We start from the raw sequence: 18,443 nt of genomic DNA, 5'->3' as shown, positions 1-18,443 counted from the left end.
TCAGACCCCATCCCCACATAAAACATCACAACCCAGCGACTGGATTGCCCTGCCCTGGCGAACACCTAAAACTCCACCTCTCATATGTAACAGTGTGACAAGACCAAAAAAACCCGGCTCAAATGGAAGAACAGATCAAAGCTCTACAGCAAATACAACTAAGTGATCAAGAGATAGCCAACCTATCAGATGCACAGTTCAAAGCACGGGTGATCAGCATGCTCACAAAATTGGTTGAATTTGGTCACAAATTAGATGAGAAAATGAAGGCTATGCTAATTGAAATGAAAGAAAATGCATAGGGAAACAATAGTGGTGGGAAGAAAACTGGGACTCACATCAATGGAGTGGACCAGAAGGAAGAAAGAAATAACCAAACAGAAAAGAATGAAGAAACAAGAATTTTAAAAAATGAGGAGAGGCTTAGGAACCTCCAGGAAATCTTTAAACGTTCCAAAATCTGAATTATAGGACTACCAAAAGGGGAAGAGGAAGATCAAGAAATTGAAAATTTATTTAAACAAATAATGAAGGAGAACTTCCCCATTCTGGCAAAGGAAATAGATTTCCAGGAAGTTCAGGAAGCTCAGAGAGTCCCAGAGAAGCTGGACTCAAGGAGGAATACACCAAGGCATATCATAATTACATTAGTCAAGATTAAAATGAAGGAGAGAATCCTAGAAGCATCAAGAGAAAAGGAAACAGTTACCCTCAAAGGAGTTCCCATCAGACTGTCAGCTGATTTCTCAAAAGAGACCTTACAGGCAAGAAGGGGCTGGAAAGAAGTATTTGAAGTCATGAAAGGCAAGGACCTACATCCAAGATTGCTCTATCCAGCAAAGCTTTCATTTAAAATGGAAGGGCAGATAAAGTTCTTCTCACATAAGGTCAAGTTAAAGGGGTTCATCATCACCAAGCTCTTATTATATGAAATGTTAAAGGGGCTTATCTAGGAAAAAGAAGATAAGAAACATGTACAGTAAAATGACAGCAAACTCAGAATTATTAGCAACCTCACCTAAAACAAAAACAAAAACAAACTAAGCAAACAAATAGAACAGGAACAGAACCACAGAAATGGAGATCACATGGAGGGTTATCATTGGGGGAATAGGAATGGGAGAGAGGGGGAAAAGGTACAAAGAATAAGTAGCATAAATGGTAGGTACAAAATAGACAGGGGGAGGGCAAGAATAGTATGGGAAATGTAGAAGCTAAAGAACTTATATTTACGACCCATGGACATGAAGGAAAGGGGGAGAATGCAGGTGGGAGAGGGTGTGCAGGGTGGAGGGGAATAAAGAGGGAAAATGGGGCAACTGCAATAGCATAATCAATTAAGTATATTAAAATACATGTATATTTTATTGATTATGCTATTGCAGTTGTCCCATTTCCTCCCTTTATTCCCCTCGGCCTTGCACAGCCCCACCCCACCCAAATTCCCACACCTTAGTTCATATCCATGGATCATACACATAAGTCTTTGGCTTCTACATTTTCCATTTAAATGTATTTAAATGACATTTAAGTGTATTAATTTTGACTATTGGGGCACTGAAGGCACACTTCAGAAAAAATGTATAATAATTGATATTAAATGTTAATTGTTCATTCCCTTATTATTTAGTTTATTTTTTACTAAACTATTAATGTAAGGCAGTATTTGATGACGTTTTATTTATTTCAGTATAGCAAACTCTTGTATAATTATGACATTTTTGAATGGTTAAATCTTTTGCTATTTATGTATTTTAATTCAAATCCAGTATATTATATATATTCAGAACTCAAACTATTCATCTTCATCTAAGCCTTCAATTAAATTCCACAATGCAAACTTCTTGGCACTAGAATTGTTTCATGTTTATTCAACTGAGCCTGTGTCTTGAAAAAGTGTTGATGTTTGGGGGTTTTCTGGTGAGAATCCACATTGTGACATCACCATGACCATGACAGTGATTGGTTGTTGGAAGGCAAAGAAGAGTTTATAGCCAGCAAGAGCAAGTAAATGAGTGAGTGAGAGAGCAAAGGAAATATTCAATCTCTGTCACTCACTCCTGTGAGCCTGCCTCCTCATTCCAGGACAGCAAACGGGTAAGATTTAATATGACAACTTCATTTTCTTAAAATCAAACACTCCACATTTTCCATTTCTGGACTTGGCTTTAAATTTTTTATTTAAATGTTGATTTTATTACACCGTACAGAACAGCTATATAACTGAATACTTGTTTAGCATTAAACTAGTACCTCAGATTTTAGATTCTTTCCAAAAGTCTGAGCTTATTGACCTATATATATATAAAGCCTTAATATTATGAACATAAGCTAGAATATTATGCTTCCTACTTTTTATCTCACATCTCATAGATAACTGTTTATTTCTTCATTCAGGGGCACTTAAGATATCCTCAGTGAAATACAATTTTGTATTTTCAAATCTGCCTCAATGTATGCAGATATCTCCATAAATTATGCCTAATCTGTATTTTTATTATGTACAATGACTTTTTAATACATTATACATTTAGTTTCAAAGAGTTGCTATCCTATAGATCTGAAATCAGTATGTAAAAATATACAGTACCAGAGAAATAAAAAATATTGGTAGCTTACAATACTTTCCCCAGTAAAAACTTTTTAATCAGAGCTACAAAACTGTCTTTCAAGAATATTTAAACTGTTTTCTGGATTATTATAGTCAATATAGAGGTCTCTGAATTTGCTGAATCACAAAGTAAATAAAATGAGATTTATGTAGGCAGTCAGTTGCTCTCTACCTGAATCACTTGGTTCTTTTTATATTATACTTGCTATGTTTTCATCTAGTTGTTTTTATAGTTTGATATGAGAAATTTATGTAATAAAAACTCTTTCTACAGCTCTACACATTTAAGTTTTTAGCTCTTTAAGGTGTTATAAATATTCCAACTCTTTTTCATGAAGCTGAAGAGCAACAATCTTCTTGTTTGTGAGTGGGCTTAATCATAGGTGGCATAATTCAAAGTATTATTCAGAGCACTCAAAGAACTGGGAAAACTTCTTAAGTAGATGAACCTTTTCAGGGGCAATGCCTCTTTATCTCAGTGTGCCCATAAAGAACTTTTACTAAAGTTAGGAGGACTGTGAGGAAGCATGTAGGCATCAAAATTAAAAGACCCACTCTGCCACAAATAGAGTGTGATTTAGGACCCAAGACAGCTTCCCCAGGTCTCATGCCTTACCTTATGTAACGTTTGTTTTTGTGTCAGATATTCAGTAGAGATGCAATAATTCTTGGTAAACGATGACAAACTGTGAAATTAACCTTCAGAGTAAAGAATATACATGGGTTTTATACATTTTAAATATTACTTTTCCAAGTGTGTTTATGGAGAAATTGCCATTACCATTACATGTTGTTTCCAAAATGTAGCCAAAGTTGTCACTCTATGAGAAAACACTCACAGCCAAATGTGTATGCCAGTGCAAGCGGGTGGGTACTAGTAGGCTGTCAGTTGTCTATAAAACCTCTATTAAATTGGATTTTATCAAATACAATAAAATTAAGATAGGACTTCACTATCTCTCTCCATTTACTTATGAGGAGTCTATGTGAACTGAGATCTTTGCATGGCTACAAACCCCTAAAAACAGTTGAGGAGCTATTCTCACTCTGAGAGTTGCATCTCCAATTCTGCCCTGACCCCAGAGAGCCCTGGATCCATCCCATGACATATTCCAGTGAAGGAAAGTTTCAGTGGAGTTGGGGAAAAACCTCATTTGAGGAAATCTGACCCATGGTATCTCAAAGTAAAACTCTGATGAACTCTTCCCACAGAATCATTCTTACACATGACTGTTGGTGCAACATGCTATGAGAATAGTATTTCACATACTATGGATCACTTCACACACATAAAAAAATATCTAAGATATTCATAGGAAAATGGTACCTAGTCTCCATTTTACAGATGACCTTTTAGTTCAAAAACTACATAGAGGCTGGAAATGCCTGTAGGATCATTGGCATAAAAGCAATCATTTAAATGTATTCAACTTTCACTAAGCTTTTAATTATAAGCAAAACAAACAGGTCCCGCAGCCACAGTAACAATTCATTTCACTTAGCTGGTACTTCTATGTCAGTGACATGAGGAGGCCTCCCAGTCCCAGTGTGAAGTGCACCGAGCATTGAAGCCCTTTGCAGTGATGGAATTGTCCCCTGGTGACAGATCACAGCACACAGGTTAAGACCAACTATGGAACTCAAGGGTATTAAACAAGGGAAAGTCAGCGTTCTTATCAGTTAAATAAAAGGACTGTTTTTTTTAAAAAAGCAGAAATTTGGTCTTAATTACTTAAAACTATAATTGGAAATAAATAAAAACAAATGAAATACTTCATTGTCTAATATGAGCAAAAAAATTACACTTTTAGTTTTAATATTTATTAACTTTACTACTTCATTAATTCCAGAAGCAATCACCAAAATGAAGACTGCTTTAATTTTGCTCAGCATTTTGGGAATGGCCTGTGCTTTTTCAGTAAGTTCCTCATTAAAAACCTACATTTATTTTCATTTTTATTTTTTTATGTCAAAGAGAAAATGTGTAATAATTTAATATTCTTTTAAACAGATGAAAAATTTTCACCGAAGAGCCAAATTAGAGAATTCTGAAGAAAATGGGGTAATTAATGTTAGCATACTTCTTTAGCCTGACTACACTTATTCTGATGTATTTGCTCATTACACATGAATATATCACTTATTTTGTTTATGCAGGTTTTTAAATACAGACCACGGTATTATCTTTATAAGCATGCCTACTTTTATCCTCCTCTAAAACGATTTCCCGTTCAGGTAAGCATAAACATTATTTTTCCTTTTTATCCAGTGTAATTGAAAGAAAATCAAATGTAACTATGAAACACTAAGTTAAACTCTCACTGAAATTCAGCCACAAAGATCACTTACTACAAAACGTTTGTTTTTAATGTATTAAAAATTATCTTCCCTTTTAAAGCAGAGATAGATACACACAGAGAATAACATCATTTTGGGCCCAATCTCGAATGATGTAAAAGCAAATGCCTTGGCACATTGAATCCAGGTACTTTTGCCTAAGTCACTGACAAAAGTGGACAATTTTACCAGTTGCTGACAATTAAGTCAATGGTGAGGCCACTAATCATCTTGTTACAGTTGATTCAATACTGTCATACAACTGTTTTATGTCCAATTATTTTAGAGTCCTTTAATTGGCAGGAACAAAATTGACTTTATAAACAGTAAAGACCATTTAAAAAGAAATTCTTGATAATCAGTGGTGATGATTGAAGATTTTTTGAACCTTTGACCTGTGTAGGTCACCAGAGCAAAAAGTAATGTCTTACATTGAAGCATAATTATTACATCAGCTCAAAAAATGCAGAGGAAATAGAGAAATTCATGCATGAGAAAAGCAAAACATTCTTAAAATTTGAAAACAAAAAGGAAAATAACTAAACACTAAAAATAAGTTTCTATATTGGGTTAACTGTGAAGAGAGCCTTTGAAAACTAGAGGGTGTGGTGTTAATTTTAAATATACAACAAACCAGAATTGCACTATTTTTATTCCTATACAGTTTGTGTTCAGGGCACCAATTACGCACCATCTGACCCAGGACTCCTGAGGCACTAAAAGAGTCAAGATGCTTGAAACCATGCCTCAGCTCAGTGGCTTGGCATAGCATCCTACCATATGTTGGGCTAACCCATCTCTAACTCATACAATGATAGGAAATGATAATTTTAAAGTATTTCTAGCACCATAATAATTATGGGGAATGTGTGTGGCCAAAGAAATGTGAGCACAAATGATACAAGAGCTGTGGATTTTCAGAATTGTCTCTCATTTTTTGGTTTACCTCAGGCCCATAAACAAACATTGCTCATTTGAAAGTTTGCTCCATTTTCTTAAATAAAATGGAAATGATAATAAATTTACCTTTCTGACTAGCTCCTCAACTTCTCTAAAATGTCAGGTACTTAAAGACAGTCCCACTGAGAAATTTTTATAGATATATATGTGTGCAGTCCAATTAAAATGTCCATAGTGAAATGATATTGGGAGATGTTTTATATTTCATTGATAGACTCAAAGTTCTTGGATCTTTTAGTAGATATTTAATATAAAAAATTTCCATATTATATGCAGATAGGTGTAGCTCAACTAATTAAGAATTTGTAAGTCAGGCAGTTATTTTAAAAAAGAATCCAACAAGACATATCTCCCAATCTAACAGTCTCACCTAATGTTTATGATATGTTCTTCTACTTTGCAAAGTTTGATTTCCAGGATTTTTCCTCTTTCATGTCTACTTATATATTTTCATAGCTCTTTTATTCTTTTAAGCCTATGAAGTATTTAGTGCCCCAATTGTCACACAAAAATGAATTCAGCTGTATTGGATTTGAAATTCATGTTTTATTTAAACAAGTCTGTGTTTGTATATAACTATTTCTAAAATACCAACTCATATGAAATATGTTATATTGATTGCAAAGCTATCAGCAGTCTACCATAGCTTATCTATGTGGTTATAGAAATAGAAGTATAAATAAGGTCACATCTTAAGCATTTTTAATTGATGAAATTGCTTTTTATGATTCAAATGATATCTGATTAGTGTGTGAACACTTAGAGGGTATGAACTTTTTCTTTCATTTCTTTTACTGAACTCTTCTCAGCTATCGCAGCTTCTTGGGGGAACTGTCCATATCTCCAGCTTCTTCCCCTACCATGACCCTCACTCTCAGTAAAATACCTGGAACATATATTTGGGGATTGAATAGATGGACTGATAGAAGTTAGAAGGAGTCATGGTAAAAAGAAAGAAACATGTATATAAAAGACTTGTGGGAAATCCATAGGATTTAGTGTCAAATTAGTAGTAAGTCATAAATGAAAGGAAAATAAAAAGCCAAGGCTTAGAGGCTTTATATGCAGTTCTTTTCCCCTGTTCTTTAAAAACTTATATTTTATCGATACATGCACTTTTAAAACTGTTCTCACTGCAGATATTAATTGAAGAGTGATGTGGTTGGGGGAGAAGGAAAGCTAGGTGTGAGAAAGCTTAAAAAATGATGAAACACTCCCACTGAGGCAAAATATGCTGTATAAATATGTCATCCTATATATAATCCTCTATATAATTTAACTAATAAATAAAAATTGTTTTAATATAATGTTATTCTTTATTTATTCTCTGGGCTAGGGAAAGCACAACCATTAAGGTCATGGCAGTGGAAGAACAAGTCTAATTATTCTCTTTTCCGCCCAAGGTTATTCTTGGCTCAAGGGGACAAGCATTCCCTTTCCATAGGTGGATGGTGTGGCCACCTGAAGAATGACCCAGCAGGGATGGCCCTGAGTAGGACTGGATCATGATTATTTCCTAAAATCTCATCTCTAACCAAGAGGTTCTTCTGCAGCTGTACTTTCTAAAAGTTATGAGACTTAACTGAGTCATCAGAATCAAAGTTAAAATTTGCCAGGTAGAAAATGACAGAATCATAAGTTGGGTATCCATTTGCATACCTGTTTCTATTAAGAGTGATTATAGAAAAAGAAGGAAAATCCCATTTGGATTGAAACTGGGAGAAAGACAAATACTTTGTCTTGTCTTAAAGGCTCTGAAAACAAAAGTTTAGCTTTATATTTTCTTTTAAAAAATAACTCATTAGCTTATACTTGTAATTATATTTTTATAACAGGTGCCTTGGTTCAATTTATTCTCATTCAATATTGAGCTCTTTAGAGAGATGGTACTCTAAAATCTCCTATATTAGTAAATTAAATAATTATTCTCATATAATTTTTAATATATGGGGTCAGCAAAATAGGTGCATGGTTGTGAGCACATGAAAGTTTATTATTGTATTATTATTTATTTATATTACAACTGTAAACATAAATTTGCCCATCCCTGTAAGTATATGTATGTGTGTATAAATTTTAGACATTATTTTTAGGTCAAAAAGATTTAAGAAAACCAAATAACAACTCATTTTATAATAAGCCTAGTCATCATTTTATTCATATTTTATTCATTTTTATTTATTTTTGTTTTTTAGGTATATTTTATTGATTATGCTATTACAGTTTTTCCAATTTCCTCCCTTTATTCCCCCTAAGCCCTGCACTCCCCAACCCTCCTGCATTCCCCTCCTTAGTTCATGTCCATGGGTTGTAGATATAAGTTCTTTGAATTCTCTGTTTCCCATACTATTCTTGCCCTCCCCCTGTCTATTTTGTACCTACCATTTATGCTACTTATTCTTTGTACCTTTTCCCCCTCTCTCCCCTTCCTATTCCCCCATGATAACCCTCCATGTGATCTCCATTTCTGTGATTCTGTTCCTGTTCTTGTTGTTTGCTTAGCTTTTTTTTCTTTTAGGTTTGATTGTTGATAGCTATGAGGTTGTTGTCATTTTACTGTTCATAGTTTTGATTTCCTTTTTCTTAGATAAGCCCCTCTAACATTTCATAAAATAAGGGCTTGGTGATGATGAATTCCTTTAACTTGACCTTATCTGAGAAGCACTTTATCTGCCCTTCCATTCTAAATGACAGCTTTGCTGGATAGAGTAATCTTGAATGTAGGTCCTTGCCTTTCATGAATTCAAGTACTTCTTTCCAGCCTCTTCTTGCCAACAAGGTTTCTTTTGAGAAATCAGCTGATAGCCTTATGGGAACTCCTTTGTAGGTAAATCTCTCCTTTCCTCTTGCTGCTTTTAAAATTCTCTCCTTGTCTTTAATCTTGGGTAACTTAATGATGATGTGCTTTGGTGTGTTCCTCTTTGGGTCCAACTCTGAAACTCTCTGAGCTTCCTGGACTTCCTGGAAATCTATTTCCTTTGCCAGATTGGGGAAGTTTCCCTTCGTTATTTGTTCAAATAAGTTTTTGATTTCTTACTCTTGTTCTTCTCCTTCTGGCACCCCTACAGTTTGGATATTGTAAAGTTTCAGGTTGGCCCAGAGATTCCTAAGCCTCTCTTCATTTTTTTTTGAATTCTTGTTTCTTCACTTTGTTCCAGTTGGATGTTTATTTCTTCCTTTTGTTCCAACTGTTGATCTGAGTCCTGGTTTCCTTCCTGTCACTGTTGGCTCCCTGAATATTTTGCTTTATTTCATTTGGGGTAGTCTTCATTTGTTCTTTCATTTTTCAACCAAGTTCAATCTGTTCTGTGAGCATCTTGATTACCAATGTTTTGAATTCCACATCAGATAGGTTGGCTATCTCCTCATCACTTAGCTCTTTCCCTGGAGTTTCTCTCTGTTGTTTGATGTGGACCATATTTTTTTCTCTCAGTGCACCAGTCTGGTTGGTTTGGTTGACTGTTTCTTTAATTCCCTGGTTGTCGGACTTCCACGCAGTTTGATTTTCTAGCACTTCTGGTTCTTTATTGTTTTTAGATTGGTTGTTATCCTACTTTTGGTTGTGCAAGGAAGTGAAGGGTTTCTACCTGTGCCTCCACCTTGGCCAGAACTCCCAAGAGTTTCAACAACTTCTATTTACCAGGCAAGGCAGCTGCTCTCAGTGGCAAAATGTGGACCTATTCATATTTTATAAAGAAAATAAAAACAGTGTGATCTGTGTCTACCCATGGTTTGCCTTGAACTGGTTGAAGTCACAACCATTTGGGCTTCAGATACCTTATCTGTAAAATAAAGAAATTTAATTAAATAATCCCCTTGGTCTCTCAGGGTTAGGCAATTTTGTGATCCATTGCTCTAACTTTTACATATTAAGTATTTCAAGATAGTATATATGCTTTGGAGCTAAAAAATGGAGAACTCATACATATCTGATCATTGTAAAATGCTTTTTTCTCTCTAACCTCATTTTATTTATGACCAATCTCAATCTTTTTCATATTAACATGATAACTACTCTAAGTAAATAAATGTAAATCTATACATAGACTCATATGTGCATGAATTCATGTTTATATGTTTTTAGAGCAGTGACTCATCTGAAGAAAATGAAGACGGTGATAGCTCAGAAGAGGAGGAGGAAGAGGTAAGAAATTTCTGCAGGATTTTTCATAGTGATCCAGGCAGGAAAAACACAAATAAGAAAATAGTTTACTGTATTGGGAATCAGCAAACAGTCATTTCTAGCTTACCAACTGCCCACAGTCTTCTATTTTGGAAGAGTAAAATATTATTTAAATTAGAATAAACTAAAATGCATTGTTTAAAACACTGTTGTAGGGGGAGGGCAATGGAGACAACTGTACTTGAACAACCATTAAAAAATGTGGGGAAAAAACACAACACTATTGCAATTTGAGGTTAAAGTTACCCATAAGTGGTACACAAAACCAAGTGTCTTCATTTTAAGGGGAGGAAGTATGAACTTTGATAAAAAGGGAAGGAAGTATTATTTATATTTTAGTGGATAGAACATCATGGTAAAAGAAAAGCACATAATAGTTCTAAACTCAGTGAAATGTTTATTATAAGGACTGAACTTAAAAATACTTAATTTACTAAATGAGTAGTATACAAAAGCTAATCTTATATCCTCCAGTCTACAGTGTTACTGTGACTCATCTGCCTGTCTTGACCCATCAAAGTAGGGCTCTTCTTTTTCATAGGAATTTCATATGTTGTTTTTTTATCCAATGACAAAAGTCATGTTCTTACAGAAATGCAAATACTCAAGATGTAAAATATCTTCTAATATGGTACTACAAATCAGTATAGTTCATGGCTAAAATTCATCTATGTATCTTGGAAATTGTGCTACCATGTTTATAACTGACACTTTTACCCAAAGAAACATACTAATTAGGTACATTTTCCTGGATTGTCAATTATAGCAATCCACTGGTTTTGGAACTTTCTAAATTTAGGTATTCATAGGTGCTATTTATAAATGGACAATGTCAGTCACAAATGAATCATAGATAAATATGACTGTTACCTTGAAAACAAAACAGTGTGGGAACTTTAAAAGTGACAAATAATTTGTTAAATTTTTTAACTATAAAGTTAATATTTTCAATACAATAATTTACCCTAATAGCTTAAACAGTAAGGCCCTTACAAGAATGTCACACAAATACCATATGATCTCACCTTTAACTGGAACATAATCAACAGAAGAAAAAAGCAAACAAAATATAACCAGAGTCACTGAAATTAAGAGCAATCTAATAATAGCCAGAGAGGAGGGGAAAGGGGGCAGTGGGAAGAAGGGTTTTCAGGAACTACTATAAAGGACACATGGACAAAACCAAGGGGGAAGGTGGCAGCAAGGAAGGGAGGAAGGTTTGGCTGGGGTGTTGGGGGAAAAATGCAGACCACTGTAATTGAACAACAATAAAATAAAACTAAAAATAAAAAAAAAATGTCAAGCCAGTACCAAGAAAACAGCACCCACTAAATCCCACAAAATTTTGCCTATCTTACACAAGAACTAAGCTAAGGAAATCCATTTAACTACAGCTGTTTGATGTACAGTGACTGAAAAGTTGCCTTGCCAGCTAGATTTCCCGAATAGATTGTATACCTTTTGGCAATGGTTCTTCACTTGATGCGATGGTGATTGGGGATGAAGGAAGAATAGGACTCCTTTAGGACTCTGATGAAATTGGACACACTCAAAATTTTCCCAACAATCTCTGAACACTTCTGGTCCTTTCAGAACTTATCTTTGAGCTCCCCATGATCCAGGAAACTTAGAGCTATAGGTTTCTTCCCCTTCAGGGAGGAACAGTGCTTTACTCTTTGTAGCAGAGTTTCATATTTATATATATTGCTGAGTAAATATTTGGTCAGTTGCTTTTAAACCATCAGAGGAATAAATGCTCCAAAGATCATTCCTTAAAACTGATCATGGAAAAGTAGATGAGTAAACCTGGGAGTCTTCCATTTTAAAGAATTGTACAAAAACTATTCCCTAAAAGTTTGTTGGCAGTTCAGGTTAAATACAGAGTCCCCAGGAATTATATTCACATGAGAAGGTGCTTAGGCATATTTTCTATTTGGTACACATATATTTTTCCACTTCTAAACTATTCAGCCTCAATAAATACAAAACCTTTATTGAAATATAGTACACATAACAAATTATCCTAAGTATATAGATCATTGAAATTTCAGAAATTGAACACACAAGTGTAACCAGCACTCATAACAAATAGCCCCACATGCTTTGGTCTCCATTCCATTAACAAAGCCCCATCAAGGACAACAGCTATTTTGATTCCTAACAGATTGTTTTTACCTCCTTTTGTGTATTACATGTATATTCAGAATCACACAGCACATACTCCTTTGTGTGTGGCCTGTTCTACCCTCAATTTCAGAGATTGACCCGTATTGTTCTGTAGTAGTAAATAATTTATTCTCATTGTTAGTATTTTATTATGTGAATATACCACAATGTATTATTTTTCTGTTTATGGGCATTTGGGTATTTTACAAGTGTGGCTTATAACAAAGAGTACTGCTGGGAACATTCTAGTATTCCTTCTGGTAAACATATGTGTTCATTTCTAGCAGCTAATTTACCTAGAAGTAAAATTTCTAAGTCAAAAGGCTATGCATTGGTTCAACCTAAGTAGATGCAGCTAAACAGCTTTCCAAAGCAGATGTACCAATGTAAACTCCCATTGTGGGTATGAGGGTTCTAGTTATTCTACATTTTCAACAACATTTTTTCTCTCAGTCATTTTAGGAATTTGAGTGGGTTAACATTACTTTTTAAAGCACAAACTATTGCTAATTGTTCTAACCAATAAGCTATTTGAAGCCTAATGGCCATCAACAACAGACTGACCTATTTTTCTTTTTAATTTATTGCAGCAGGATATGCTCAAGTAAAGTATCTAGGAACAGAAAGGGTATTGTAGAAGAAAATGCAGACCTCTATAAATAGGGAGCTTGGGCCTATATTCATGACTCTGCCACTAATGAATTGCTGCATGTTTGACTTCATACAATAATTTGTTCCATTGGACCTTGGACTTTTCACCTGTGAAATGAGGGTACAGGGCTCAAGTTGTATATTCTCCTACTCTAAGGATCTTTCCTTCTCCACCCCTGAATTGTTTAGTCAATTGAACTAAAGTATAAACATTAAAAACATAAATGAACAGTGCAGTGTTTGTGGAATATTTGACACAGTTAGCTTGGAGAATGTTTTGGGGTTGACTGTAGTATTCCTAAGAGTTCATTCAAACAGTGAAATTTACAAATTTGCTGAAACCAACATATTTTTTTAGTCATTTGTTTTAATAATAAGGCAGGCTAAATCTAAGTTTTGTTTGTTTTTCAAGTCTTAAAATATAGGATTCCTGAAGTAAACCTAACATCACAATATTTTTAAAAATATATTAAAATGAATTCAATTTTATAGGACTTATTTAAAGTAAATAAATTCTATATACATGAATCCCTGATTTTTATTAGCTATAAATTACTTTGTGAGGTTAACTCAATTAACAAACAATTACCTAACAACATTGAGTAAAGGAAAAAGACTAAAATGTTAAAAGATTACAATAAGTATTATTTGAGGAATGGCAATTATTAAAAATCATATTCATACAATAGCATAATACCCTGTTAAGAATTTCTTAGAGTGTTTAGTATCTTCAGTGCACATAAAAATTGACTGTGTGTCAAATTCCTGACATTTTTTGAATACTGCCTGTGGCACACAATCGGCTTACATATTGGCAGGTGGATTTTAAATTAGATATATCTTTTTTCTTTTAATAAACATGGAAGCAAATAAGATATAATTACTTCCTTTGGTAGTAAATAAGACATGTTATCAATTTGGTTGAAAAGAATTGATTTTTTTTAAAATTCCCTTTGAAAAATATATCCTAGGTGTAGTGTGGACAATTTATATAAATTCTAATCATCATCAAGAACTTCATGATGCATTTCAAAGTGCTCAGCTTTTTGAGTTAGAAAGATATAGATAGCTTCACCACTTATTATGAGACCTTAAGCAAGTTCTATAGCTTTTCTGAGCTTAATTTCTTTTTTTTTTTAAAGATTTTATGTATTGAGCCCTGGCTGGTGTAGCTCAGTGGATTGAGCTCGGGCTGTGAACCAAAGTGTCCCAGGTTCGATTCCCAGCCAGGGCACATGCCTGGGTTGCAGGCCATGGCCCCCAGCAACTGCACATTGATGTTTTTTTCTCTCTCTCTCTCTTTCTCCCTCCCTTCCCTCTCTAAAAAATAAATAAAATCTTAAAAAAAAAGATTTTATGTATTTACTTTTAGACAGAGGGTAAGGGAGGGAGAAAGAAAGGAAGAGAAACATCAGTGCCTCTTGCACACCCCCTACTGGGGACCTGGCCAGCAACCCAGGCATGTATCCTGACTGGGAATCAAATCAGGAACCCTTTGGTTCATAGGCCCACACTTAATCCACTGAGCTACACCAGCCAGAACTATTTTTCTTTTTAATTTTTTTAAAAATATTTTATTTATTTATTTTTAGAGAGGGAAGGGAGGGAGATAGAGATAGAGAGAGAGAGAGAGAGAAACATCAGTGTGCGGTTGCTGGGGGTTATGGCCTGCAACCCAGGCATGTACCCTGGCTGGGAATCGAACCTGGGACACTTTGGTTCCCAGCCCGCGCTCAATCCACTGAGCTATGCCAGCCAGGGCAGAACTATTTTTTTTTAAGTAAGAGCAATAATTCTACCTTACAAGGCTGCTATAAAGAATAAAAAAATAGGTAGAAAGTTCTCAACTTATTTGTCAGCAAATATAAGAATTAATTTGCTACCACATTGTAGTAGCTATTAATAAGGTATTTTAATTATTTAAATTAAACTATTATAATCAACTTCAGTTTAATGAAACAAATTAAATTACTTTAATTAATTAAAAAGACTTTAATTGATAGACTTTAAGAGCCTAAGCTCTGTATGATCTGATACCATATAATAAGATATGCTGAAATTATTGCACAAATACTTTTGAATTGATTAAATAGAAAGTAAAAATATATAAAACACACTATAGTGAGGTAAATAGGATGTGGTAGCTTTGAGCTGAATTAGAAGTTAGAAGTGCAGGTGGCATAAGAGGAAGCAGAATTATCAACATTGGGTAACGTGCTGGTTGAGGGATACAAAGTTCTTTTCCAACAGTGCTTCACGACTCTAACAAATCTTCTGGCTAAAATAACTTTGATTGCTCTGGACACTTCTAAAAGGAAACTTCAAATGAAGAAGAAAACAATGAAGAGTCAAATGAAAATGAAGATGAAGAATCCGAGGCCGAGAACTCCACCCTTTCTGCTACGACACCTGGCTATGGAGAGGAGACCACGCCTGGAACGGGAAATGCAGGTCTAGCTGCAATCCAACTTCCCAAGAAGGTAATAATTCCTCCAAAATGTTTAATCTGATTTTATTCTTCTACTGAAGTCTAAAGTTATCCTTACACTATGTACACAGTATTCTGTATTGTCTTTCTAACCCACTGAAAAGGCAAGAACAGGCATAGTTTTCCAATTTACAAATAAGGAAGATCTTTTTCCAGGCAAGGTCTCTTCCCACATTATTACAGTGATTTTTACATTATAACAGAAGTTTAAGGACAAACATCTTAGCAATGGATAATAGGTCTCAAGAGGTGCCATTACATTTCAGGGAAGAGGATTCCAAGACAGGGAACATGAGCAGCAAATCTATAGAAAGCATTTCTCACAGAGGCTTATTTATCAGGTACATTTTTTTGCCATCAAAACCTAATGACAAAAGTGCTAATTCTGAATTTTAAAGGGCTCTACCAATTCTTTTGTAAATTAAATTGGCTTTGATTCAGAATTACATCCAGAACAACATGTCAGTACTGTCTGTGTTGGATGAAGTGATGGCCTTAAATTTCACTATTTTCATGCCTACATTTGGATTCTTTCAAATCTTTCTTTACAGGCTAGCGATGTAGGAAAGAAGGCTACAAAAAAGGATGAAAGTGATGAAGAAGAAGAAGAGGAAGAGGAAGAAAATGAAAATGAAGAAAACGAAGCAGAAGTGGATGAAAACGGGCAAGGCATAAATGGAACCAGCACCAACAGCACAGAGACTGAAAATGGCAATGGCAGCAGTGGCGGAGACAATGGAGAAGAAGAAGGGGAAGAAGAAAGTGTCCCTGATGCCAATGCAGAAGGAACCACAGTGGCTGGAGAGCACGATAATGACGGATTTGAACCTACAACTCCACCACAGGAGGTCTATGGAACCACCCCCCCACCACTGGGGGGAACCACCACCACGGAGTATGGCGGGGAGTATGAACAAACAGGCACCAATGAATATGACAATGGATATGAAGTCTATGAAAATGAGAATGGGGAACCTCGAGGGGACAATTACCGAGCCTATGAGGATGAGTACGGTTACTATAAAGGGCATAGCTATGATAGCTATGATGGTCAAAACTCCTACTACCACCAGTGAAGGCCCAGCCTGGGATGAATTCATTCACTCTGGTGTTTCATGGGGCTACAGCTTTCAAAGCTCAACTCAGGAAGGTGCAATATAACACATGTGCATGTTATAATGTGGAATGGTGCTACTGTTCCAAAGTGATTTTCTGTAATTGCTTCTGCAAATAAGGGGCTGCATGTTGCTTTTCCCTGGTATATTATTGAAAGGTTATTGTAAACCAGGGCCATTTATCAAGTGATAAACCAATCCATAAGATAGAGTTTGATCAAATATTTTGAAGTTGTAGTTCTATGAATATTTTTAACATGTTTGCTCTATTACTGCCAAAACATTTTTTGTGCAAGAATGCTTCTAAGAAAAAATTCATTGACATTAATGACACCGTATAGCATAAATGTGTAGTTCTTTAATCATGCTACCCATCCAATACTGTATAGCTTGATTATTATCCTCATGTATTTTTATGTGACCTGTATGTATATTCTATCCATGGGTTTCATCACAAATAAAAATGCAATCCTTCAAATGTGTATATGAAGAAAAATGAGAGATTTAGGAGGAAAAAAAGGTGATACAAGTAAGGGGACAATTCAGCTAAAGCTTATTTCCACCATAACTAGTATATTTCAGTGGGTAGCATATTGTCCCACAAATTGAAAGGCCATAGGTTCGATTCCCGGTCAAGGTATATGCTTGGGTTGTGCACCAGGTCTCCAGCAGGGGGTGTGCGAGAGGCAATTGATCAATGTGTGGGACACCCTCTTTCTCTTCCTCCCTACCTCTTTTTCTAAAATAAATAAATAAAATCTTTCTTTTAAAAAAGCTTATTTCCACTATGATTTAAAATTTAGATTTATCTTGTAGATGAGTCAATATATCTAAGATTTTGACATGCTTTTGGTCAGGGTTGCCATATACATCAAGGGGAATGAATGGGCTTTATTAGAGTTGCTAGCTTTAACAAATAAAAATATAGGATGCCTTTTTAAATTTGAATTACAGATAGTAAATGATGTTTAATATAAGTATGTCCACCCATGCAATGGTTGGTCTTTGTGAAATATTTGGACCATACTTATACTAAATGATTGCTTGTCTGAAATTCAAATTTAATTGAATGTTCTATGTTATATATGGCAACCTATTCCTACTTAATTTGGTTTTAGTTGGAGTAGGGAGTGGGATAAGGTAGAAAACTCTTACACACAAACACCTACACACAAACACAAAGAGGTCTGATATGCAAACCCTTAACTGCAATTTGTGCTTTAATATAACCCTAAAAACAAATTTCAAATAAGATTTGTGAAGGAAAGTAGACAGTGGGAAGAAGCAAAACGACAATATTTTTTCATCTTTTTATTTATTCATGTATAAGATGCATCTACTATGTATAAGATGCATCTACTACGGAGCAAGATAATGTTGAGATACTGAACATATGAAAACAAAGAATCCTGTCCTCAAAGTGATTTCAGTTTGATATAAAACAGTTGTAAAGCATTACATGCATCAATTCATTATCTCCTCACTTTCTATTTTGACAAATACCAAGCCTTTAGAAAAGTCGAAGGCTAGTACATGAGCACTCGTATTATACCGTTCACCTACAGCTGCCAAGGGGTAGCATTTTTCCATACTTATATTTATTTCTATTTTTGTTTGTCTGTCTTCATATATGTATATATGCTTCTTTGCCAAATGATTCAAATGATTGCAGACATGACATTATGACTCTGTACTCCTACATACTTCAGAATTTAGTGTAAAAACAAGGAATTCCTCTACATAGCTACACGCTGTTCTCTTAAGAAATTTAACATAGATTTGATGTTTTCTAATATACAGTCCATATTCAAATTTTCTCAATTATTACAAAAATTTCCTATATTACTAATTCATTTAATTCTTGCAAAATTCTATCAGGTGTGAAGAGGTTAACTGTGAAGTTTATTTACTAATACCCCAAAATTATTCATT

At 34.7% G+C, this 18,443-nt stretch overlaps 1 protein-coding gene across 1 annotated transcript; it reads left to right on the top strand.

The window, feature by feature from the left end:
- The first annotated feature begins 1,995 nt into the window (after positions 1–1,995).
- On the top strand, positions 1,996–17,063 carry LOC114493261 (integrin binding sialoprotein). Its single transcript, XM_028508043.2, has 7 exons — positions 1,996–2,097; positions 4,462–4,529; positions 4,623–4,673; positions 4,769–4,846; positions 9,993–10,052; positions 15,224–15,388; positions 15,948–17,063. The coding sequence occupies exons 2-7, from the start codon at positions 4,476–4,478 to the stop codon at positions 16,470–16,472; spliced, it is 933 nt and encodes a 310-aa protein (XP_028363844.1). The 5' UTR covers positions 1,996–2,097; positions 4,462–4,475; the 3' UTR covers positions 16,473–17,063.
- The last annotated feature ends 1,380 nt before the right edge of the window (positions 17,064–18,443 follow it).

Source organism: Phyllostomus discolor, chromosome 1 (assembly GCF_004126475.2).
Source record: "Phyllostomus discolor isolate MPI-MPIP mPhyDis1 chromosome 1, mPhyDis1.pri.v3, whole genome shotgun sequence".
Classification (NCBI taxonomy): domain Eukaryota; kingdom Metazoa; phylum Chordata; class Mammalia; order Chiroptera; family Phyllostomidae; genus Phyllostomus; species Phyllostomus discolor.
Note: the sequence above shows the minus strand (reverse complement) of the source record. Positions and strands in the feature narration are given on the sequence as shown.

What these genes read in the sequence shown, in the direction of transcription:
- LOC114493261 (XM_028508043.2), top strand. Translation starts at nt 4,476, where the DNA reads ATGAAGACTGCTTTAATTTTGCTCAGCATTTTGGGAATGGCCTGTGCT. An exon ending in AGAATTCTGAAGAAAATGGG is followed by an intron (nt 4,674 to 4,768) that starts GTAATTAATGTT and finishes TTGTTTATGCAG; the next exon opens with GTTTTTAAATACAGACCACG. An exon ending in CAGAAGAGGAGGAGGAAGAG is followed by an intron (nt 10,053 to 15,223) that starts GTAAGAAATTTC and finishes CACTTCTAAAAG; the next exon opens with GAAACTTCAAATGAAGAAGA.